The sequence below is a fragment of the Oncorhynchus kisutch genome, linkage group LG19, assembly GCF_002021735.2.
Source record: "Oncorhynchus kisutch isolate 150728-3 linkage group LG19, Okis_V2, whole genome shotgun sequence".
NCBI classification, from domain to species: Eukaryota; Metazoa; Chordata; class Actinopteri; order Salmoniformes; family Salmonidae; genus Oncorhynchus; species Oncorhynchus kisutch.
The window spans coordinates 44,865,133-44,891,444 of NC_034192.2; the positions used below are offsets into that span (position 1 = coordinate 44,865,133).

The 26,312-nt window shown below is 41.2% G+C and overlaps 1 protein-coding gene across 2 annotated transcripts; it reads left to right on the forward strand.

Annotated features, from left to right (window-relative positions):
- Positions 1 to 635: 635 nt before the first annotated feature.
- On the forward strand, positions 636 to 25,260 carry tmem255a (transmembrane protein 255A). 2 transcript variants are annotated; one of them, XM_020452910.2, is made up of 10 exons: positions 636 to 947; positions 5,062 to 5,204; positions 7,139 to 7,201; positions 16,534 to 16,623; positions 17,277 to 17,348; positions 17,545 to 17,633; positions 17,870 to 17,941; positions 18,384 to 18,546; positions 20,579 to 20,728; positions 20,977 to 25,260. In XM_020452910.2, exons 1-10 carry the CDS (start codon positions 893 to 895, stop codon positions 21,121 to 21,123), a joined length of 1,044 nt encoding a protein of 347 aa, XP_020308499.1. In that variant the 5' UTR covers positions 636 to 892; the 3' UTR covers positions 21,124 to 25,260. The 2 variants fall into 2 exon arrangements, with proteins under 2 accessions (XP_020308499.1, XP_020308498.1); XM_020452909.2 differs by having other exon boundaries at positions 657 to 947; positions 18,378 to 18,546.
- Positions 25,261 to 26,312: the final 1,052 nt, after the last annotated feature.

Below are 26,312 nucleotides of genomic sequence, written 5' to 3' on the forward strand. Positions count from 1 at the left end.
AAACTTGCACACGTTGGGTCTGTCACTGTCAGAGAGATGTGCAGACTTCATTCACGATCAGACCCAACGTGTACACGTTTGCAACCGACCACCAACGGCTGCTTGCCATAAAACTGTTGTTCTGTGAAGTTCAAGTAGTCTTAGTCATCAAGAGCTATCTGCATAAACCTAATCATGACGCATATAGGACCTATTAGCGCAGATCACAATGAAAGGGAGCAGTTTGAGGAAACCTGGAAGAACGAATAGATTACTCAGAGGTTAGGCCATGAAGATTATAGCAGTTGATGGTAACAATTTTGAATGTTGACATTGGGTGGCGCTCGAACGTCTCCAAATTGCTAGCCTATCCTACTCCACTCTTGCTTATTATGAGCCTTTTTTATCAGCTAATGTCTTCCTGTCTGATCAAAATAACGGTTATATTCTAATGACAGTATATAACAATAATAAAGACGAATACAAAAAAGCTGAAACTAAATACATATATATATTTTGGCTATAAGTAGGCTATATGAAAATGTTCAGCTAATAAATTGAGATAAAAGAAGCCTACGATTATTTTAGGACTGATTTAAATTAGTTAATGTCCTGAGTGTGACTGTGACTGGAGCGTGGTGCATGCGTAAAACGGTGCACCTATTGACGCTCCGCAGTTCACGACGGATGAAGACAGTAGAGAGTGGACATGTCAATAGACACTAATGTAAAAGAGACAGCCACGGACGTGGCGCGGGGGGTTCTGCTATTAGAGAATGCCACTGCAATCAAATGTCACGCGTGCATTAGCTCTTAGCAGTAAACACGTTTTTGTTCCGCCTGTTTTGTGTCTAGTTTTTAACCTTGAATCATAATTTTGGGCCTATATTCAGCTCCCGCGGTTAATTAGAAAATGCCTCTTGTACAGAATCAACAAGCCGGAATAATTTTGACAGAAACTCCTATAGGTACAGTATGTGCGAGGTCAACCGCATGGTTACAGCAAAAATGATAGGCTACTTTGTGCAATATATTTTTGTCTGTAGCCTACTGGCTAGTATGGCTAATGTAGGTTACATTGGACTGGCTGACTGTTTTTATTTTTTGTGGGTTTGTCAAAATCCTGAAGAAAGGTACAATTTGTCACATTGTCAGGATAAATAGATAGGATGTAATACTAACTCTGTGGGAATTACATGTGTTTGACACGAGCAGGGCAGTTCTTGATTAATATGGGAAAGCCGCTAGTTTACATGAGATAGATACAGTATATTTCTGTTCTTTTTGCTCGGGCCACTGCAGGTGCAGCCATGCAGCATTAGATACAGCGATGATGTATTTGTTACTTTGCCAACAACATTCACACACCCACGGCAGGTTACATTGTATTTGTGTTTCTTACAAAGTAGTTCAATAAGATGTTATTACCATGCAATTATTCATTAATTACATGGTTACAACAACACGTGCACCTGATTCGACATCAGACAATTCGAGCGCTTAGGACACATATTATTTTTTTGTCGAAATGTAGTTCTTTAAATAGTCTTGTTATGTTCAATTATCTAACTATATAGCATTCTAAATAGCCCAAATCATGTTGTTAAAGACAAAATAATACTAAATAAAGCCAGTATTATCAAAAATGTATGCTACCGTGAATCGTCACATTGAATCGATAATGTTAATAATGAGAAACAAATTATCAATGTCTAGATGATAATATATTTTAACTACACATGCTTTCATTTGAATGGAATGGAGCAAGGGGAACGACAGGATTAGTTTAATCAAGGCTTTAGATTCCTTGGTTTATTACACAGCTAACCATAATACACTCCTATTGATATTGCCCTATCAGTTGAAGAGGAGTGTATTATGACTTACACAGGAATACTACTGTCAAAACTATATTAGTACAATCCCCAAAAAGTGGTATATTGAGGGTATATACAGGTATATTGGGGGTATCTAGAGGTATATTGAGGCGATATAGAGGTTTGTGGAGGGTATATATAGGTACACTACATTACCAAAAGTATGTGGATACCTGCTCAACAAACATCTCATTCCAAAATCATGGGCATTAACATGGAGTTGGTCGTCCCTTTGCTGCTATAACAGCCTCCACTCTTCTGGGAAGGCTTTCCACTAGATGTTGGAACATTGCTGCTATAACAGCCTCCACACTTCTGGGAAAGCTTTCCACTAGATGTTGGAACATTGCTGCTATAACAGCCTCCACACTTCTGGGAAAGCTTTCTACTAGATGTTGGAACATTGCTGCTATAACAGCCTCCACACTTCTGGGAAGGCTTTCCACTAGATGTTGGAACATTGCTGCTGGGAGTTTCTTCCATTCAGTCACAAGAGCATTAGTGAGGTCGGGCACTGATGTTGGGCTTTTAGGCCTGGCTTGCAGTCGGCGTTCCAATTAATTCCCAAGGTGTTAGATGGAGTTGAGGTCAGGGCTCTGTGCAAGCCAGTCAAGTTCTTCCACACCGATCTCAACAAACCATTTCTGTATGGACGTCACTTTGTGCAAAAGTAACAGTATAGACTTTACGTCCGTCCCCTCGCCCCGAACCAGGGACGCTCCGCACACGTCAACAGTCACCCTCGAAGCATCGTTACCCATCGCTCCACAAAAGCCACGGCTCTTGCAGAGCAAGGGGAACCACTACTTCAAGGTCTCAGAGCAAGTGACGTCACCGATTGAAACGCCACTACTGCGCACCACCGCTAACTAGCTAGCCATTTCACATCGGCTACACTCACCCCCCTTTTGACCTCCTCCTCTTTCCGCAGCAACCAGTGATCCGGGTCACGGCACCAATGTAACAGTATAGACTTTACGTCCGTCCCCTCGCCTCGACCTGGGTGCGAACCAGGGATGCTCTGCACACGTCAACAGTCACCCTCGAAGCATCGTTACCCATCGCGCCACAAAAGCCGCGGCTCTTGCAGAGCAAGGGGAACCACTACTTCAAGGTCTCAGAGCAAGTGACGTCACCGATTGTAACGCCACTAGTGCGCACCACCGCTAACTAGCTAGCCATTTCACATCGGCTACACAAAGGGCATTGTCATGCTGAAACAGGAAAGAGCCTTCCTCAAACTGCCACAAAGTTGGAAGCACAGAATCATCTCGAATGTATTGTATGCTGTAGCATTAATATTTCCCTTCACTGGAATTAAGGGGCCTAGCCCGTACCATGAAAAACAGTGTCAGACCATCATTCCTCTACCACCAAACCTTACAGTTGACACTGCATTCGGGCAGGTAGCATTTTCCTGGCATCCGCCAAACCCAGATTAGTTCGACGGACTACCAGATGATGAAGTGTGACTCAAGGTAACGCGTTTCCACTGCTCCAGAGTCTAATGGCGGCGAGCTTTAAACCACTCCAGCCGACCCTTGGTATTGCTCATGGTGGTCTTAGGCTTGTGTGCGGCTGCTCGGCCATTGAAACCCGTTTCATGAAGCTCCCGACGAACAGTTCATGTGCTGACCTTGCTTCCAGAGACAGTTTGGATAGTGAATGTTGCAACCGAGGACAGACGATTTTTACGCGCTATGCACTTCAGCACTCGGCGGTCCCGTTCTACGAGCTTGTGTGGCCTACCACTTCGCAGCTGAGCTGTTGTTGCTCCTAGACGTTTCCACTTCACAATAACAGCACTTACAGTTGACTGGGGCAGCTCTAGCAGGGCAGAAATTTGACAAACTGACTTGTTGAAAAGGTGACATCCAATGATGGTGCCACATTGAAAGTCACTGAGCTCTTCAGTAAAGCCATTCTACTGCCAATGTTTGCATGTTGGAGATTGCATGTTTGTGTACTCGATTTATATATCTGTCAGCAACAGGTGTGGCTGAAAAAGCCGAATCAACTAATTTGAAAGGGTGTCCATATAGTTTTGTATATATAGTGTGTATTGAGGGTATATATAGGTATAGTGAGGGTATATACAGGTATATTGGTGGTATATACAGATATATTGATGGTATATAGAGGTATATTGACAGTGTATACAGGTATATTGAGGTATATTGAAGGTATATACAGGTATATTGTGGTTATATAGAGGTGTATTTACAGGTATATTGAGGTATATACAGGTACAGTGCATTCGGAAAATATTAAGACCCCTTGTATTTTTCCACATTTTTTTATATTACAGCCTTATTCTAAAAGTGATTAAATTAAAACATTTCCTCATCAATGTACACACAAAGCCCCATAATGACAAAGACATTTTTGTAAATGTCTAAAAACAAAAAAACAGAAATACATTATTTACGTAAGTATTCAGACCCTTTGCTACGAGACTCCAAATTGAGTTCAGGTGCATCCTGTTTCCATTGATCATCCTTGAGATGTTTCTACAACTTGATTGGACACCACCTGTGATAAATTCAATTGATTGGACATGATTTGGAAAGGCACACACCTGTCTATACAAGGTCCCACATTTGACAGTAAGAGCAAAAACAAAGAAATGAGGTCGAAGGAATTGTCCGTAGAGCTCCGAGATAGGATTGTGTCAAGGCACAGATCTGGGGAAGGGTACCAATTATTATTGTTAATTAGAATTTTTTTAGGTGGTGCTTTGTAAATTATGTCTGAGTGTTGGAGAGTGCCCCTGGCTATCCATAAATAAATAAAAAAGGAAACTGTGCCGTCTGGTTTGCTTAATATAAGGAATTTGAAATGATTTATACTTTTAGTATATTTTAGCATTTACATGTACTTTTGATACTTAAGTATATTTAAAACCAAATACTTTTAGACATTTAGTAGTATTTTACGAGGTGACTTTCACTTTTACATGAGTCATTTTGTATTAAGGTATCTTTACTTTTACTCAAGTATGACAATTAGGTACTTTTTCCACCACTGTGTATTGATGGTATATACAGGTATATTGAGGGTATATACAGGTATATTGAAGGTATATACAGGTATATCGAGGGTATATACAGGTATATTGAGGGTATATACAGGTATATTGAGGGTATATACAGGTATATTGAGGGTATATACAGGTATATTGTCTACCGCTGTGTTTGTCTTCCAGGATCATTCAAACAGAGGAAACGGAAGTCCATCATGGTCACTATGATGTTGCTCATTGTGTCTCTACTCATCCTTATCTTTGGACTGGCAGCCACCACCAGGACACAGAACATCACAGTCGGTGGCTACTACCCTGGAGTCATTGTAAGTAGAAGTCTAACATCTTACTGTCTTAGCGATATGTCATACCTCAACGAGAAGAGGGTAACACTATAATGCATCATAAGACTTGTCATGAGTATATGACCCTCTTGTAATGGCTTATCATCCTCTCGATCCTGACTAAATACCAGCCATTTTGAGAAAGTTGAAATGTTGTTAACACAGAGCAAAATAACATATTAAAAGCTGGATTCTTATAATACATTATACATATTTTATACATGCTTATACATGCTTCTATAATAGCATTATTATTGTTATTGTTATTATTATTATTATTATAATTAGTTATAAACAAGAAATTCCGTCACAGATGTAGTATTCTACTCTATTCTATACCATTGTATTCTATTATACTCTATTCTGGTCTACTCTATTATTTTCTACTCTAAAGCGCGTTATGCCTGCAGACTTTAATTAACTTTAAGTGTTTCTGAAAAGAGTATACCATCCAGGGTAATATGCTCTGGCTGATGTAAGCTCTCTTTTAGCTGCTTTTGAGTGACAATTTATGATGGTCTCTCAGAGGGTGGCATTTCCCCCACATTCATTATTTAGCATGTTTGTCATTAGAGGATGAAACATGTACTCATCATCCATAAATTGGCTTCAGAATCCCTATCTATACAACCCTCAGCATTCTGCCTCAGAAGAAAGCAACAGTGGTGGTCCTATAGAGCTTATACTAATATATTGTAAGCCTTATTCTAAGCCATTATAAAGACTCATACATGCTTTTAACAAGTTCTAAAAAAGAAGCTTCCTAACAGTAAAAATACATGTCCTTCGTTCTATTCTATTCCGTGTGGATTATCAAGGCACAAGGCGAGACCCAGATGCAGACACAGGAGGCAGATGGTTAGAGTCTTTGATATTTATTGACAATCCAAAAGGGGTAGGCAAGAGAATGGTCATGGACAGGCAAAAGGTCAAAACCAGTTCAGAGACCAGGAGGTACAGAGTGGCATGTGGGCTCGAGGTCAGGGCAGGCAGAATGGTCAGGCAGGTGGGTATGAAGTCCAGAAAACAGGCAAGGGTCAAAACCGGGAGGACTAGCAAAAGAGAAAGCAGGAGCACGGGGAAACACGCTGGTTGACTTGAAAAACGTACAAGACGATCTGGCACAGAGAGACAGGAATAACAGGATAAATACACTGGGGAAAATAAGCGACACCTGGAGGGGGTGGAGGCAAACACAAGAAACAGGTCAGGGCGTGACAGTGGATGTTGATTAGGCTGTCTATAAGAATAAATCAACTATGGTCATTCTTCTGAAGAAATACCAGTGAATCAAATTTCAGATACAATTTAAGAACAGCATTGGCTAGGATAGATCAAGATACATGTTATTGTGAACTTGTGTGAATAGAGCTGAGACTGGCTGTACTTTCACCAGATGTATCTTACTGAGTGATCAATGTCACGATCATAGATATGGGCCCTGTTCGAATACTTCAGAAATGCATCCTTCCTTACCTTCCTACCAGTGATGTTGTGGTAAAAAATAGGTGGGTAAACGCTGATCACCGATCGTGGTGAAAAAAGTAACGCACCCTATACTTTCAATGCCTTTTTCAGCAAAAGGTGGGTAAACTGTTACAGACCTGTGATTACTTCCATGAAGTAATCACAGATCTGAATTGATGAAAGTAATAAGGTGGGGATCTTGGACACTTATGCAATCATTTATAGATTTTTCTCACCTCAAGGAAACAAGGAAGGGAGGATGCATTTGTACAGTATTTGAACAGGGCCATTTGATTATTTCTGGGGAAAGGTCATTTGGGTGAACCGAACGGAAGGGCCATTTCCTGATCCAGAGGGACTCAGTATTGTGTTGTAATTGCTGATTCAAATGAATTTCCTATTTATTCCAGTTCCACTGGCGCCCTATCAACAGTCTGCTCTTTTTTCAGCTGGGCTTTGGCTCCTTTCTGGGAATCATCGGAGCCCATCTGATAGAAAACAAGAGGCAGATGGTAAGAGGAATTATATTACGCCTGCACTTCCGTATCAGTTTCTATGCCACGGCTCTATATCTCTCTGCAGACATACACCACCAATAACCCAATCCAATTCTTTAAGCTGCATTCACTTGACATAGACTACATCCAAATTGCGGTCTTCATGTGGCATGGGCACACAACCACAGCTACCTTCTCTAGCAGAATGACACAGTTGGCTCACGGGGGTTTTAGCGTGGCTATCAGAAAATAGCTCCTAGCGCTTCTTGTGAGATGCACCCAGAAATAGACATGTGTAAGAGGAGGAGGACAGATGTCCACGCAGGAATGTACAGAAGGAACTGCAGATGAAGGGTGTTGCCAGGGGCATAGCCACTCTCCATAGCTCCCAAAATAAATAATGAGTGTGTAGCATGACAGCCTTAACGCACAGAAACTACAGGGGGCTGGATGAGGAGCAAATAGCAGTAAACAACTTACATCCAAAGCACCCTAGTGCATTCCTCCCACATAATACAGTGGAGCTGGCGCTGTTGCCACCCTAGTGCATTCCTCCCACATAATACAGTGGATCTGGAGCTGTTGCCACCCTAGTGCATTCCTCCCACATAATACAGTGGCGCTGTTGCCACCCTAGTGCATTCCTCCCACATAATACAGTGGCGCTGTTGCCACCCTAGTGCATTCCTCCCACATAATACAGTGGAGCTGGAGCTGTTGCCACCCTAGTGCATTCCTCCCACATAATACAGTGGAGCTGTTGCCACCCTAGTGCATTCCTCCCACATAATACAGTGGAGTTGTTGCCACCCTAGTGCATTCCTCCCACATAATACAGTGGAGCTGTTGCCACCCTAGTGCATTCCTCCCACATAATACAGTGGAGCTGTTGCCACCCTAGTGCATTCCTCCCACATAAAACAGTGGAGCTGTTGCCACCCTAGTGCATTCCTCCCACATAATACAGTGGACAACATATGGATATATCCGGCACCATCCACACATGTATACATGATGTCAAAATGTGGAAATATTGTTGTTGTTGATGTTGCCAAACATAGATGGAATATATTCCCATGAAATGAATCTTGGCTCAGACCCAAGTCCCTACAGTTGCTGGTTGCTTTTGAATGTGTGTTGTCCCTGGCTACTGCTTCCTTCCTCTCCTCTCCTCCCAGGGAGGGCTGTAGAGTGTTGTAGAAAGGGTGGGGTGATGTGTCATTGAATACATGCTGTCTTTCATTGAGCAGTGAAAGGACTTGAGGGTGAGGGTAGCGGTGCCTGAAAAGAGCTGGGCACTGTGCCACGTGGGGCGGGCAACGCAGGACCGAGGTGACAGTCAGAGCACTCTATCACAGTTGTCCTGTGCCCACCCCCAATATACACCCCCACCCCCTCTCCTCACCGGGAACATTCATACTCACGCACCCAATGTTGCATTCTCAGTGACTTGGTTTACACGTGTCCTCACACACTCATACAGTGGGGCAAAAAAGTATTTAGTCAGCCACCAATTGTGCAAGTTCTCCCACTTAAAAAGATGAGAGAGGCCTGTAATTTTCATCATAGGTACACTTCAACTATGACAGACAAAATTAGAAAAAAAATCCAGAAAATCACATTGTATGATTTTTAATGAAGTTTTGCAAATTATGGTGGAAAATAATACTGTAGTAGATAATATTGTAGTAGATAATACTGTAGTAGATAATACTGTACTAGATAATACTGTAGTAGATAATACTGTAGTAGATAATACTGTAGTAGATAATATTGTAGTAGATAATACTGTAGTAGATAATACTGTAGTAGCTAATACTGTAGTAGATAATATTGTAGTAGATAATACTGTAGTAGATAATACTGTAGTAGATAATATTGTAGTAGATAATACTTTAGTAGATAATACTGTAGTAGATAATATTGTAGTAGATAATATTGTAGTAGATAATACTGTAGTAGATAATATTGTAGTAGATAATACTGTAGTAGATAATACTGTAGTAGATAATATTGTAGTAGATAATATTGTAGTAGATAATACTGTAGTAGATAATATTGTAGTAGATAATACTGTAGTAGATAATACTGTAGTAGATAATACTGTAGTAGATCATACATAATATAGTAGATAATACAAAATGTAGTAGATAATACATCATGTAGTAGATAATGCTGTTGTAGATGATACATAATGTAGTAGATAATACTGTAGTAGATAATATTGTAGTAGATAATACATCATGTAGTAGATAATACATAATGCAGTAGATGATACATAATGTAGTAGATAATACTGTAGTAGATAATACATAATGTAGTAGATAATACATAATGTAGTAGATAATACATAATGTAATAGATAATACATACTGTAATAGATAATACATAATGTAGTAGATAATACTGTAGTAGATAATACATACTGTAGTAGATAATACATAATGTAGTAGATAATACATAATGTAATAGATAATACATACTGTAGTAGATAATACATCATGTAGTAGATCATTCATAATATAGTAGATCATTAATAATATAGTAAATAATACATAATGTAGTAGATAATACATAATGTAGTAGATAATATATAATGTAGTAGATAATACATACTGTAGTAGATAATACATCATGTAGTAGATAATTCATAATATAGTAGATCATTAATAATATAGTAAATAATACATAATGTAGTAGATAATACATAATGTAATAGATAATACATACTGTAATAGATAATACATACTGTAGTAGATAAAACATAATGTAGTAGATAATACATGCTGTAGTAGATAATGCATAATGTAGTAGATAATACATACTGTAAGAGATAATACATGATGTAGTAGATAATGCATAATGTAATAGATAATACATACTGTAAGAGATAATACATGCTGTAGTAGATAATGCATAATGTAATAAATAATACATACTGTAGTAGATCATTCATAATGTAGTAGATAATACATACTGTAGTAGATAATGCATAATGTAGTAGATAATACATACTGTAGTAGATAATACATCATGTAATAGATAATACATACTGTAAGAGATAATACATGCTGTAGTAGATAATACATAATGTAAAAGATAATACATACTGTAGTTGATCATTCATAATGTAATAGATAATACATACTGTAATAGATAATACATACTGTAGTAGATAAAACATAATGTAGTAGATAATACATGCTGTAGTAGATAATGCATAATGTAATAGATAATACATACTGTAGTGGATCATTCATAAGGTAGTAGATAATACATGATGTAGTAGATCATAATGTAGTAGATTATACATACTGTAATAGATAATACATACTGTAGTAGATAAAACATAATGTAGTAGATAATACATGATGTAGTAGATAATAATGTAGTAGATTATACATCATGTAATAGATAATACTGTAGTAGATAATACATAATGTAGTAGATCATCGAGAGCATCCAACATTGAGAGCATCCTGACTGGCTGCATCACTGCCTGGTACGGCAATTGCTCGGCCTCTGACCGCAAGGTACTACACAGGGTAGTACGTATGGCCCAGTACATCACTGGGGCTAACCTGCCTGCCATCCAGGACCTCTACACCAGGCGGTGTCAGAGGAAGGCCCTAAAAATGGTCAGAGACCCCATTCACCCCAGTCATAGACTGTTCTCTCTACTACTGCATGGCAAGAGGTACCGGCGTGCCAAGTCTAGGACAAAAAGGCTTCTCAACAGTTTTTACCCCTAAGCCATAAGACTCCTGAACAGGTAATCAAATGGTTACCTGGACTATTTGCATTGTGTGCCCCCCCAACCCCTCTTTTTACGCAGCTGCTACCCTCTGTTTATCATATATGCATAGTCACTTTAACTATACATTCATGTACATACTACCTCAATTGGGCCGACCAACCAGTGCTCCCGCACATTGGCTAACCGGACTATCTGCATTGTGTCCCGCCACCCACCACCCGCCAACCCCTCTTTTACGCTACTGCTACTCTCTGTTCGTCATATATGCATAGTCACTTTAACCATATCTACATGTACATACTACCTCAATCAGCCTAACGAACCGGTGTTTGTATATAGCCTTGCCACTTTTATAGCCTCCTCTACTGTATATAGCCTGTCTTTTTACTGTTGTTTTATTTCTTTACCTACCTATTGTTCACCTAATACCTTTTTTGCACTATTGGTTAGAGCCTGTAAGTAAGCATTTCACTGTAAGGTCTACTACACCTGTTGTATTCGGCGCAAGTGACAACTACACTTTGATTTGATTTGAATACTGTAGTAGATAATACATCATGTGGTAGATAATACATAATGTAATAGATACATTTAAGCAATAAGGTCAGAGGTGGTGTGGTATATGGCCACGGCTATGGGTTGTTCTTAGAACGACGCAACACAGAGTACCTGGATACAGGCCTTAGCCATGGTATATTGGCCATATACCACAAATACATGTCAATTGAAAAAAGGTCAAACGAAACAAAGTGCAACTAGTTTGCAGTCTTTCCAGCTTCAGTTTGAAGTGATTGTGACTGGCTGTTAGCCAGCCTGCCAGCATAGTGGAGTCTGCCACTAGCACAGTCAGTGTAGTCAGCTCAGCTATCACCATTGAGACCGTGTCTGTGCCTCGACCTGGGTTGGGAAAAACTAAACATGGCGGTGTTCGCCTTAGCAATCTCACTAGGATAAAGACCTCCTCCATTCCTGTCATTATTGAAAGAGATCATGATACCTCACATCTCAAAATAGGGCAACTTAATGTTAGATCCCTTACTTCAAAGGCAATTATAGTCAATGAACTAATCACTGATCATAATCTTGATGTGATTGGCCTGACTGAAACATGGCTTAAGCCTGATGAATTTACTGTGTTAAATGAGGCCTCACCTCCTGGCTACACTAGTGACCATATCCCCCGTGCATCCCGCAAAGGCGGAGGTGTTGCTAACATTTACGATAGCAAATTTCAATTTACGTTTTCGTCTTTTGAGCTACTAGTCATGAAATCTATGCAGCCTACTCAATCACTTTTTATAGCTACTGTTTACAGACCTCCGGGGCCATATACAGCGTTCCTCATTGAGTTACCTGAATTCCTATCGGACCTTAGATAATATTCTAATCTTTGGTGACTTTAATATTCACATGGAAAAGTCCACAGACCCACTCCAAAAGGCTTTCGGAGCCATCATCGACTCAGTGGGTTTTGTCCAACATGTCTCTGGACCCACTCACTGTCACAGTCATACTCTGGACCTAGTTTTGTCCCATGGAATAAATGTTGTGGATCTTAATGTTTTTCCTCATAATCCTGGACTATCTGACCACCATTTTATTACGTTTGCAATTGCAACAAATAATCTGCTCAGACCCCAACCAAGGAACATCAAAAGTCGTGCTATAAATTCACAGACAACACAAAGATTCCTTGATGTCCTTCCAGATTCCCTCTGTCTACCCAAGGACGCCAGAGGACAAAAATCAGTTAACCACCTAACTGAGGAACTCAATTTAACCTTGCGCAATACCCTAGATGCAGTTGCACCCCTAAAAACTAAAACCATTTCTCATAAGAAACTAGCTCCCTGGTACACAGAAAATACCCGAGCTCTGAAGCAAGCTTCCAGAAAATTGGGACGGAAATGGCGCCACACCAAACTGGAAGTCTTCCGACTAGCTTGGAAAGACAGTACCGTGCAGTACCGAAGAGCCCTTACTGCTGCTCGATCATCTTATTTTTCTAACTTAATTGAGGAAAATAAGAACAATCCGAAATTCCTTTTTGATACTGTCGCAAAGCATTCCCCAAGAGAGGATGGCTTTCACTTTAGCAGTGATAAATTCATGAACTTCTTTGAGGAAAATATCATGATTATTAGAAAGCAAATTATGGACTCCTCTTTAAATCTGCGTATTCCTTCAAAGCTCAGTTGTCCTGAGTCTGCACAACTCTGCCAGGACCTAGGATCAAGAGAGACGCTCAAGTGTTTTAGTACTATATCTCTTGACACAATGATGAAAATAATCATGGCCTCTAAACCTTCAAGCTGCATACTGGACCCTATTCCAACTAAACTACTGAAAGAGCTGCTTCCTGTGCTTGGCCCTCCTATGTTGAACATAATAAATGGCTCTCTATCCACCGGATGTGTACCAAACTCACTAAAAGTGGCAGTAATAAAGCCTCTCTTGAAAAAGCCAAACCTTGACCCAGAAAATATAAAAAACTATCGGCCTATATCGAATCTTCCATTCCTCTCAATTTTTTTTGAAAAGGCTGTTGCACAGCAACTCACTGCCTTCCTGAAGACAAACAATGTATACGAAATGCTTCAGTCTGGTTTTAGACCCCATCAAGCACTGAGACTGCACTTGTGAAGGTGGTAAATGACCTTTTAATGGCATCAGACCGAGGCTCTGCATCTGTCCTCGTGCTCCTAGACCTTAGTGCTGCTTTTGATACCATCGATCACCACATTCTTTTGGAGAGATTGGAAACCCAAATTGGTCTACACGGACAAGTTTTGGCCTGGTTTAGATCTTATCTGTCGGAAAGATATCAGTTTGTCTCTGTGAATGGTTTCTCCTCTGACAAATCAACTGTAAATTTCGGTGTTCCTCAAGGTTCCGTTTTAGGACCACTATTGTTTTCACTATATATTTTACCTCTTGGGGATGTCATTCGAAAACATAATGTTAACTTTCACTGCTATGCGGATGACACACAGCTGTACATTTCAATGAAACAGGGTGAAGCCCCAAAATTGCCCTCACTAGAAGCATGTGTTTCAGACATAAGGAAGTGGATGGCTGCAAACTTTCTACTTTTAAACTCGGACAAAACAGAGATGCTTGTTCTAGGTCCCAAGAAACAAAGAGATCTTCTGTTGAATCTGACAATTAATCTTAATGGTTGTACAGTCGTCTCAAATAAAACTGTGAAGGACCTCGGCGTTACTCTGGACCCTGATCTCTCTTTTGAAGAACATATCAATAACATTTCAAAGACAGCTTTTTTCCATCTATGTAACATTGCAAAAATTTGAAACTTTCTGTCCAAAAATGATGCAGAAAAATTTATCCATGCTTTTGTCACTTCTAGGTTAGACTACTGCAATGCTCTACTTTCCACCTACCCGGATAAAGCACTAAATAAACTTCAGTTAGTGCTAAATACGGCTGCTAGAATCCTGACTAGAACCAAAAAATGTGATCATATTACTCCAGTGCTAGCCTCCCTACACTGGCTTCCTGTCAAAGCAAGGGCTGATTTCAAGGCATTACATGGGCTTGCTCCTACCTATCTCTCTGATTTGGTCCTGCCGTACATACCTACACGTACGCTACGGTCACAAGACGCAGGCCTCCTAATTGTCCCTAGAATTTCTAAGCAAACAGCTGGAGGCAGGGCTTTCTCCTATAGAGCTCCATTTTTATGGAACGGTCTGCCTACCCATGTCAGAGACGCAAACTCGGTCTCAACCTTTAAGTCTTTACTGAAGACTCATCTCTTCAGTGGGTCATATGATTGAGTGTAGTCTGGCCCAGGAGTGGGAAGGTGAACGGAAAGGCTCTGGAGCAACGAACCGCCCTTGCTGTCTCTGCCTGGCCGGTTCCCCTCTTTCCACTGGGATTCTCTGCCTCTAACCCTATTACAGGGGCTGAGTCACTGGCTTACTGGGGCTCTTTCATACCATCCCTGGGAGGGGTGCTTCACCTGAGTGGGTTGAGTCACTGATGTGATCTTCCTTTCTGGGTTGCCCCCCCCCCCCCGGGTTTTGCCGTGGCGGAGATCTTTGTGGGCTATACTCAGCCTTGTCTCAGGATGGTAAGTTGGTGGTTGAAGATATCCCTCTAGTGGTGTGGGGGCTGTGCTTTGGCAGAGTGGGTGGGGTTATATCCTTCCTGTTTGGCCCTGTCCGGGGGTGTCCTCGGACGGGGCCACAGTGTCTCCTGACCCCTCCTGTCTCAGCCTCCAGTATTTATGCTGCAGTAGTTTATGTGTCGGGGGGCTAGGGTCAGTTTGTTATACCTAGAGTACTTCTCCTGTCCTATTCGGTGTCCTGTGTGAATTTAAGTGTGCTCTCTCTAATTCTCTCTTTCTCTCTTTCTTTCTCTCTCTCGGAGGACCTGAGCCCTAGGACCATGCCTCAGGACTACCTGACATGATGACTCCTTGCTGTCCCCAGTCCACCTGGCCGTGGTGCTGCTCCAGTTTCAACTGTTCTGCCTTATTATTATTGGACCATGCTTGTCATTTATGATCATTTGAACATCTTGGCCATGTTCTGTTATAATCTCCACCCGGCACAGCCAGAAGAGGACTGGCCACCCCACATAGCCTGGTTCCTCTCTAGGTTTCTTCCTAGGTTTTGGCCTTTCTAGGGAGTTTTTCCTAGCCACCGTGCTTCTACACCTACATTGCTTGCTGTTTGGGGTTTTCGGCTGGGTTTCTGTACAGCACTTTGAGATATCAGCTGATGTACAAAGGGCTATATAAATACATTTGATTTGATTTGATTTGATTGTGTTAGCTGTGTTGTTGGCCAGCTCCTCTGAACAACAGTGTCCTGATAAGTGAGCACATTTTCTATGCCAGGCGAAATCGCGCCTCATTACCTCATTGTTATGGATGGATCCAAATAAATGTCACTAGAAAACAGCTTAAACAAATGCAAATGCAGCTTCTTTGCCATTATTCTGGCTGCACTTTTTGACGTGACTGTAAGTTAGCCGTAGTTGGCTAGCTAGCAAGCAAGGGATAAGAATGTTACCAGTCAGTATGGCAATGGAACATTTAGAACGACTGGGTCGCGTCCATAGCTAGGGTAGCAACCCTAGATTTGTGTCGAGACTATATATTGTGGAAGGATGAAATAATATGAATAAACTTATCAAAATAATGTTTTTCATGAAAATATGTCAATCATTTGAATATGTTGGTAACCCGTAAAAGTGATAATGCCCTCGAAGCTGATTTTTTGAGGTTATACACCCATGCCAATATATCCTCCAAACACTGGCTTCTCAGGAATTATAATGTAGTAGATAATACATCATGTAGTAGATAATACATCATGTAGTAGATAATACGTCATGTAGTGGATAATACATCATGTCCAACATTAGATGCAGAACAACAAACACAATAATTTATTCATGGAATGAGAATATTTCCCCTGAGGTGACTTTCAAATGGAAGGTAATAAGACTAAGGTCTGAGTGGATAACTCTTTGTTTCTCTCCTCACTCTTTGTTTCTCTCCTCACTCTTTGTTTCTCTCCTCACTCTTTGTTTCTCTCCTCACTCTTTGTTTCTCTTACAGCTGGTGGCGTCCATTGTGTTCATCAGTTTTGGAGTGGTGGCTGCCTTCTGCTGTGCCATTGTGGATGGGGTGTTTGCAGCCAGACACATAGTGAGTAGCAGTACCAAGGAGAGGCAATAAGCCAAGCTCTAATGCAGTTAACATGCAGTCATATGGAATATCAATGTGTTGGTGTTATTACACAGTAACCACACTAGTAACTGATTTCATATATAATATGACCATTGTAAATTATTTTCAATTATAAACTGGGTGGTTCAAGCCCTGTTTGCTGATTGGCTGACAGTCATGGTATATCAGACCTTATACCACGGGTATGACCAAAACATTTATTTTTACTCCTCTAATTACGTTGGTAACCAATTTATAATTGCAAAAGGCACCTCGGGGGTTTGTGATATATGGCCGATATACCACGACTAAGGGCTGTGTACAGGTACTCCGCGTTGCATTGTGCTTAAGAACAGCCCTTAGCCATGGTATACTGGCTATATACCACACCCCCTCGTACTTTATTGCTTAATTATATCATTGTTTTTGTACCTTTTCTGTATTTTCCATGAGAAAGTATTAATTACATACTGGTTACTTACGTATAGAGTAACTAAAAGACATAAATTAATTTTAATCTAGTGTTGTTGCAGTGTATCCTGCTGGTGTGGTTGATGCTGTTGTTTCTTCTCTAATGATGTGTAAAACCTTAACAGTAGGATGAAATGTTTGTATGTTTTGTTACGCCCCAGGACCTTAGACCTTACTATGCCGGCCGCTGTGATTTCTACGCCAATTCAAAATCCTCTGTGGATTATGAGGACGTAAGTGCACACTCATATCACCACTTTGTTGAAAGGTTGCCTTGAAGTTGTTTATATGTTGCCTTAAAGTTAAAAGGTTGCCTTAAAGTGGTTTAAACATTGCCTTAGAGTTGAAAATCCATCAGTTTCCCAATATAGAGAGCATGATCCATATGCTTTACTGTGTGATAACAGTGACTACCTGTGTGAAATCTAGGTTCACTGCCAGACAGCATCCCGTGCAACCTGTAACCTACGTGTGAAATCTAATACCTGCTACTGCTGTGACCTCTACAACTGTGGCAAGTGAGTTTCCCAAGCCTCTTTCACCAACTTCTGTCATCACAGGATTATTTTGATATTATCTTGCAGTCTGAGAGGCAGCTTAACTCATCTCAATTTGATTGTTTTTTTAGTTTGATTATTTCCTTGTTTACCTCATGTATTTACCCGTGTGCTGTTTTACTGTATTTTATGTTGCTGTAAGGTCAGCACCGGTGGAAAAATGAAATTGTAAAAACTTTTTTGGGCTTATGTTTCAGAGAACATCCTCTTTTGGGACATGCGAATAAAGATGTTTTGAAAAAGTTTAGGAAAACGTCCATGATTTGGAAGTAGGTCCCTTTCTTTTAGCCCCTTGAGACTCATTAACAACCCATTTTCTGTTGTTGTGGTTGATTGTAACAGTAGCTGTGTAGAAGTCTTCTTGCTTGGAACACACCATGGGAATGAGTGTATGAAGACCATGGGAATGAGTGTATCACTCCTGCATGAAGATCAGTCCACCTACCTGTCCCCCAGCTCTTACTTTCTAGTAGTTGTAGCTAGTTCCTCCATTTCTGCTCCATTTGACAGCCAAAGGCCAACTTATGTTCATGTTTTTATATTCTGTTGTCATTTTCTATCAAATAATTAAATACACAGTGAATGTGGTACAAATGACACTTTTCTCTGTAGCCTTGCGTCTCAAGTAAGTGGTTCTTACTTACTTCTGTATGTCTTTACTATTTGTCCTTCCTGATCTCGTACACCCACCTCTCCCACACACTGGCCCAGCCGTGTGGAGCTGATGGGGGGCTACCACGAGTACACGGAGGTGGGGAGCTGCGAGGATGTGGTACACCTTTATCACCTGCTGTGGTCCGTCACCATCCTCAACATCATCGCTCTTTTCCTGGGCATCATCACCGCCGCCGTGCTGGGAGGCTTCAAGGACATGGTGAGATGAACAGCAGGACATCTGAACATCTGGGTTGTATTATTTATGGCACATCCTAGCATTAAGTTTTAAAGTGTTTTTCAACAGAAACCGAAAGAAAGTGGTTCTTATTGGACTAGTTCAGGTATTCCCTCCCAGTTTCAGTCCGCTTTCTTCCGTTTGGTGCCTAATGAATATGACCCTGGGACGTATATAGTGTACTTAGTTCAAGAAAGAAAGGGGGATACCTAGTCAGTTGTACAACTGAATGCATTCAACTGAACTATCTTCCGCATTTAACCCCTCTGAATCAGAGAGGTGAGGACGGATGCCTTAATCGAAATCCACGGCGCCTTGGGAACAGTGTGTTAACGACAGATTTTTGCCTTGTCAGCTCGGGAATTCGATCCAGCAACCTTTCGCCAGGCTACCTGCCGCCCCTACCTAGTTATGTCAAATAGTTTGAAATACTTGAGCTGCAATTGATTGAGTTTAACGCGGTATAATGGAAGCGATGGAATAGTCCCAAATGTGCAAACCTCAAGCTGAATCAATTTAAATGGATTTATTGGATTTATTTGACCCAGAGATGGAGGAGCAGACATGGTATAAGACACTGACCCAGAGATGGAGGAGCCGACATGATATAAGACACTGACCCAGAGATGGAGGAGCAGACATGATATAAGACACTGACCCAGAGATGGAGGAGCAGACATGATATAAAACACTGACCCAGACATGATATAAGACACTGACCCAGAGACGGAGGAGCAGACATGGTATAAGACACTGACCCAGAGATGGAGGAGCAGACATGATATAAGACACTGACCCAGAGATGGAGGAGCAGACATGGTATAAGACACTGACCCAGAGATGGAGGAGCAGACATGATATAAGACACTGACCCAGAGATGGAGGAGCAGACATGGTATAAGACACTGACCCAGAGATGGAGGAGCAGACATGATATAAGACACTGTCCAGAGATGGAGGAGCAGACGTGGTATAAGACACTGACCCAGAGATGGAGGAGCAGACATGGTACAAGACACTGACCCAGACATGGTGTAAGACACTGACCCAGAGATGGAGGAGCAGACATGGTATATGTCACGCCCTGACCTTAGAGAGCATTTTATGTCTCTATTTTGGTTTGGTCAGGGTGTGATTTGGGTGGGCATTCTATGTTCTTAGGTAGCTTTTTCCCACATGGTTTTTGTGGGTAGTTGTTTTCTGTTTTGTGTCTGCACCAGACAGAACTGTTTCGTTTTGTTCCATTTTGTTATTTTGTCTCAGTGTTCAGTTTAAATAAAGTAATGAACACTTACCACGCGGCGCTTTGGTCCGATTCCTCCTCTTCAGAAGATGACACCCGTTACAGTATAAGACACTGACCCAGAGATGGAGGAGCAGACATGGTATAAGACACTGACCCAGAGATGGAGGAGCAGACATGGTATAAGACACTGACCCAGAGATGGAGGAGCAGACATGATATAAGACACTGACCCAGAGATGGAGGAGCAGACATGATATAAGACACTGACCCAGAGATGGAGGAGCAGACATTTTTATTTGATTTATTTTACCTTTATTTAACTAGGCAAGTCAGTTAAGAACAAATTCTTATTTTCAATGACGGCCTAGGAACAGTGGGTTAACTGCCTGTTCAGGGGCAGAACGACAGACCTTGTCGGCTGGGGGGTTTGAACTTGCAACCTTCCGGTTACTAGTCCAGCACTCTAACCACTAGGCTACCCTGCCGCCCCAGATAGTAAACCGGTAGGCAGAAACTAACAATTCTTAAAAAGTTGCCCAACCATTCTTAAAAGGTTGAATGATGTTAATTAGGCATTTTAGGCATTTGATTTACTTAGGGTTTGCTCAAGATGAAAACTTAGCACCTCGGCCCTTAGTGTGACCCTTAGCGTGGCCCTTCGTCAATCATTGTTGTGTGTGTGCGCATGTGTGTGCGTGAGAGTGTGTGTGTACACCATGGACCACAGGTATCAGTATTGCTCATTCTATCTGTATGTGTTTTGGACAGACGCCCATGCTGACCCCTGACTCGTGTGAGTCAGAGCCCCTCCCAGCAGCCCCTGTCTCCACAGAGCTTCCAGCTCCCAGCACCTCCTCCTTCAACTGCTACTACAGCAATGCCCCCTACCTGCCACCCTATACTGCCTACGACCTGCAGGTAATAAACTACTAATACCCATCATTCATTACCCCCCAGAAAGCCAAAACTAACAGGAATAATTCATTAGGACTGAAGATTAATTTAAACTATGTGTGGGTAGCTCAAACCCTTGAGGAGATCACGAGTTTATGTCAATGGTGTTATGATTCTGTCCTCACTGCTTGACCATAGGATGAGTACTGTACAAACTCAAGTCGCCTGTCTTGTTTCAACCCCGGCTCACCTTCCCCCTCGTGTCTCTTCAGGGCTCCAGTATGATGTTCCCAGACTCTTCTGGCCTGTCTGATGAGTCCCAGTCGGGGGCCAGCCACATGTGGTCCTCCCTGGTCCCCCCGTGCTACTCTCCACCTTACTGCCCACCCGACGAGAAGCCCCCGCCATACAGCCCCTAGGAGAGAGGCTGGAACTGGGAAAGAACAGGGGAGGACATCCGGTATCGTCTCCTCTTTTGCCAGCTACATTGGCAACAAAGGGCAATGGGTATTGATGGGTGTTAGTGGACCTTGAATATTAACCTGTTTGAACGCGAGCTGCTGCTGCATCTGGTGCTCCAAACTGTTCCTGAGCAGCCAAGCCTGCCTGAGCTGTGTGGAATATAAAGATACAAGGAGTTAGTGGAAGAAAGAAAGAGCATGAGTCACTGATGTGACTAGAAGCCAGTGCGGTGAGGTTTAATTCATCCCCCAGTAAGTATAGCCTGTTAGGATTCAGCCAAACCTGGATGGAGCGGGGGGTATAGCAAGACCCTGCTTGGCCTACACCCCCTTTTCTCAGCAGACTCTCTCAGTTGGTGCTAGTTTGCTCCCTAACTCTTCCTCTTGGCCCTAACTCTTCCATGTCTGCATTTCTAAGGGGTCTGGATAACTATAAGCAGCGTAGTGGGGGAGGCAACATCCTATCGTTTACACCTTACAGGTCTGCAAACATCAAAGGGTTATTTGATTTGATGTCATTAGGATCCCCATTAGCCGACACCAATGGTGACATCTAGTCTACCTGGGGTCTGATACACAACGAAAAAATACATTACAGACAAAAATACTATAATTTACATACATCTAAAAAATATTAACACTAGCTAGGTTTCCATCCCATTGAGGACAGATTTTCATGCAAATATTCTAGAATCCGCATAAAGAAAACATGTCCATTTTCCCACCAGTGGTGTGTTTCCACCAAATTAGTGCGTCAGTGCGTGATGACAATTTACTTTTTCACATAAGTTTTTATGTACAGAATACATTTTTTAAGTTCAATGTGTTTCCATCGCATTTTTTACTTTACTTACTACTAACACTGTTGCGTTAATGTGCCTACTCTGGTCTTGGCAGTGTGCTCTAGCCAACAACTCACAGATACAGTGCGGGTAGGCTGTGCAGGTAGTCAAAAATTATAAGATTATTATGGATATGAGCAAGAATATTTTTATTTGTCAAATGGCAGTCAAGCATCGATCATCATGACACCAGAGAAGGACCCTCGATAGTTATTGGAAAGGAGCATCAAGATCACTTTGCACTTTCAGCACCCTGTGAAGTTCATCATAACATATTTAATCTGTAGCCTAATAAACTGCATGGTTTCCCGAGTTGTAGTGGGAGGATCACACACCATATCATCGCATGACTCCAAGTTTACTTTGATATATTTGCGCATAGAGGTGTTTCCACTGCCATTTCTCGCCTAATTAATTGTACAGACACAAAAAGATCCCACAATGTCGAACAAACAAATGATCTGTCGGCGTTTATAAAATTGTACTGAAACATCCTGTTTCCTTCACAGCTGTCATGATTGTTTTTTGTACGGTATGACTTTATCCGCATAAAAACTGTGGATGGAAACGTGGTTAGTGACATTACAGACTTAAATATAAACTACAACTAAGGACACATTTAATAAAACTTAAGAATAATAATGTGTGGGTGTGTGTAGAGTGTGTGTGTGTGTGTGTGTGTGTGTGTGTGTGTGTGTGTGTGTGTGTGTGTGTGTGTGTGTGTGTGTGTGTGTGTGTGTGTGTGTGTGTGTGTGTGTGTGTGTGTGTGTGTGTGTGTGTGTGTGTGTGTGTGTGTGTGTGCATCGATCAGTTACACATACATGTCAGTACATACACACAACAAGTAGGTCACATGGGGGAGAGGTGTTGCTTTATTTGTTTTTTGATATCAAGTTTGCGGTTCACTTTAGCAATATGAGAGGGAAGGCAGTTCCATGCAATCGTGGCTCTATATAATACTGCACGTTTCCTTTCATTTGTTCTGGACCTGGGAACTGTGAAGAGACCCTTGGTGGCATATCTGGTGGGGTAAGTATTTCTGTCAGAGAGTGATGTACGTTGATTATGCAGACAATTTAGAATGTTCAACACATTAATATATCTGACAAAAACAAGAATTGATGCAGTCAATCTCTCCTCTATTTTGAGCAAAGAGAGACTGACGTGCATACTGTAGACAATTGCCCTCAGAGTACATTGAAGGGCAAGACGTGCTGCAGGGGCCACCTGCAGCTTTTCTAGGTTCTTCTTTGCAGATTAGATAAAACTGGGCTTTTGGTTGACTGTGATGTTAAATATTCGGAGCATCTTTTTTTATCACAGACAGACCTCTCCCCATCTTTACAACAATTGAATCAATATGTCTTGACCATGACAATTTATAATCTAGGGTGACACCGAGAAGTTTAGTTTCCTCAACTTGTTCAACAGCCACATCATTCATTACCAGATTCAGCTGAGGTCTAGAACTTACGTAATGATTTGCACCAAATATGTGTTATGGCTTTACATCCTATGGTAAAGAATGTAAAGCCATAACACATACTTTTATCCAACAACAGGCTATGGTCAATAATATTAAAGGTTGTTCTGAAGTCTAACAATACAGCTCCCACCATCTTTTTATTATCAATTTCTTTCAGCCAATCATCAGTCATTTGTGTCAGTGCAGTACATGTTGAGTGCCCTTCTCTGTTGTTAATTAGATTACAGAGAAATAGCATTGTATTTGGTCAAACACCAGTTTTTCCTGAAGTTTGCTAAGAGCTGGCAGAAAGCTTATTAGTCAGCTGTTAGAACCAGTAAAGAATGATTTACCGTTCTTGGGTAGCGGAATGACTTTGGCTTCCCTCCAGACCTGAGGACAAACACTTTTCTCCAGGCTCAGACTAAAGATATGACAGATAGGAGTGGCTATAGAGTCAGCTACCATCCTCAGTAGCTTTCCATCTAATTTGTCAATGCCAGGTGATTTCTCATTATTGATGGATAACAATTTTTCAACCATAAATATGATGGCTCACAGTTTGTTTTGGGCATGAGTTTGTCAACTCTGCCAATGAAATAGTCATTAAAATAATTGTCAATTTTAAAAGGTTACAGCCAAGGGGAAGGGGTAGGAGCGAATTGGGATTGGCTGTAGTGTATCAAAAACAAGCTGACCTTTCTTAAGATGCCAGGACTGTCTACAGATGTGCCTTATCCATATCTGTCAACTCAAGAGAAGCACTCGTTATCCTGGCCAGATGAGAAGCTCTCCTCAAACAATGTGCTCTCCTCCTTGGACAATGTGGTCTCCTCCTTGGACTATGTGGTGTCTTCCTTGGACAATGTGCTCTCCTCCTTGGACAATGTGCTCTCCTCCATGGACAATGTGCTCTCCTTGGACAATGTACTCTCCTCCTTGGACAATGTGCTCTCCTTGGACAATGTGCTCTCCTCCTTGGACAATGTGCTCTCCTGTAATGTACTCTACAACATATTTATCACCCCAGTACAAGAAATATCAGCTGTAACGGTGCTTGGATTTATGTAAAGGTACACAATTTTCTCTAGTAGTGCAATTGAAAATGAAGGTATTGAAGAATCGATACTGAAGATCACAGTTCACCCTATTAATCTAGCTCACAGTATTGTTGTTATAGATAGATCACAGTTCACCCTATTAATCTAGCTCACAGTATTGTTGTTATAGATAGATCACAGTTCACCCTATTAATCTAGCTCACAGTATTGTTGTTATAGATAGGTCACAGTTCACCCTATTAATCTAGCTCACAGTATTGTTGTTATAGATAGGTCACAGTTCACCCTATTAATCTAGCTCACAGTATTGTTGTTGTAGATAGGTCATAGTTCACCCTATTAATCTAGCTCACAGTATTGTTGTTATAGATAGGTCACAGTTCACCCTATTAATCTAGCTCACAGTATTGTTGTTGTAGATAGGTCACAGTTCACCCTATTAATCTAGCTCACAGTATTGTTGTTATAGATAGGTCACAGTTCACCCTATTAGGGGGAATCTGAAACATAAATTATCACTCCGAATGTTATGTAATGTATTTTATAAATTGCAAAGGGACTGGCTAAACACGAACCTATTCTGTTTCTTTCTAGGTGTGATATAACAGGCTTTTACACTTGAATATAGCAAAAAACAGTGTTGTGTGTTGTATCTTAATCACAATATGCATAGACCTCAAAGTAAAGAGCAGCGTCTTAAGATCATCGATTAAAGTAATCAGCATTGTTTTTGCATAATTTTTTTGAACAACACTTTATCAACAGCTGAAGATGTACTTCTGCTGACTGGAGTGGATTGATTGTCTTGCCATTAAAATCATTTTTGTGAAAAATGCATGTACGGTGTTACTTTCCATAGGCAACGTACACTGATTATAGAAAACATTAGGAACTCCTTCCTGATATTGAGTTGCACCCCCTTTTGCCTCCAGAACAGCCTCAATTTGTCGGGGCATGGTCTATACAAGGTGTCGAAAGCGTTCCACAGGGATGCTGGCCCATGTTGACTCCAATGTTTCCCACAGTAGTGTCAAGTTGCCTGGATTTCCTTTAGATGGTAGACCATTCTTGATACACACGGGAAACTGTTGAGCATGAAATCCCCAGCAGCATTGCAGTTCTTGACACGAACAGGGGAGCCTGGCACCGACTACTATACCATGTTCAAAGGCACTTAAATATTTTGTATTGACAATTCACCCTTTGAATGGCACACTTACACAATCCATGTCTCAATTACCTCAAGGCTTAAACATCATTTTTTTACCTCCCACCCTTCTTCTACACTGATTTAGTGGATTTAACAAGTGACATCAATAAGGGGTCATAGATTTCACCTGGATTCACCTGGTCAGTCTGTCATGGAAAGAGCAGACGTTCCTGATGTATTGTACAGTCAGTGTATACAATCAGTATAGGGTAAATAAAGTCAACAAACATCATACGCTGTTGAATACACAACTCACAAGGAGCATTTGATTTTCGTTTCTTTAAATAAAAGAATCAACTGGGGTTGAGGGAATGCCAATGGAGGGGCCTTCATTAATATGAGAGTTAGGGAAACAACCATACAACAATATTTACCTTCCTTCATTACTATGGGAGTTAGGAGAACTACCAGATGTATCCTCTTCCATTACTATGGGTGTTAGAACAACTACCAGATTAATCCTCCTTCAGTACTATGGGAGTTAGGACAACTACCAGATCTATCTTCATTAGTTTCTTTGGGAGTTAGGACCACTACCAGATTCATTCTCCTTCATTACTACGGGAGTT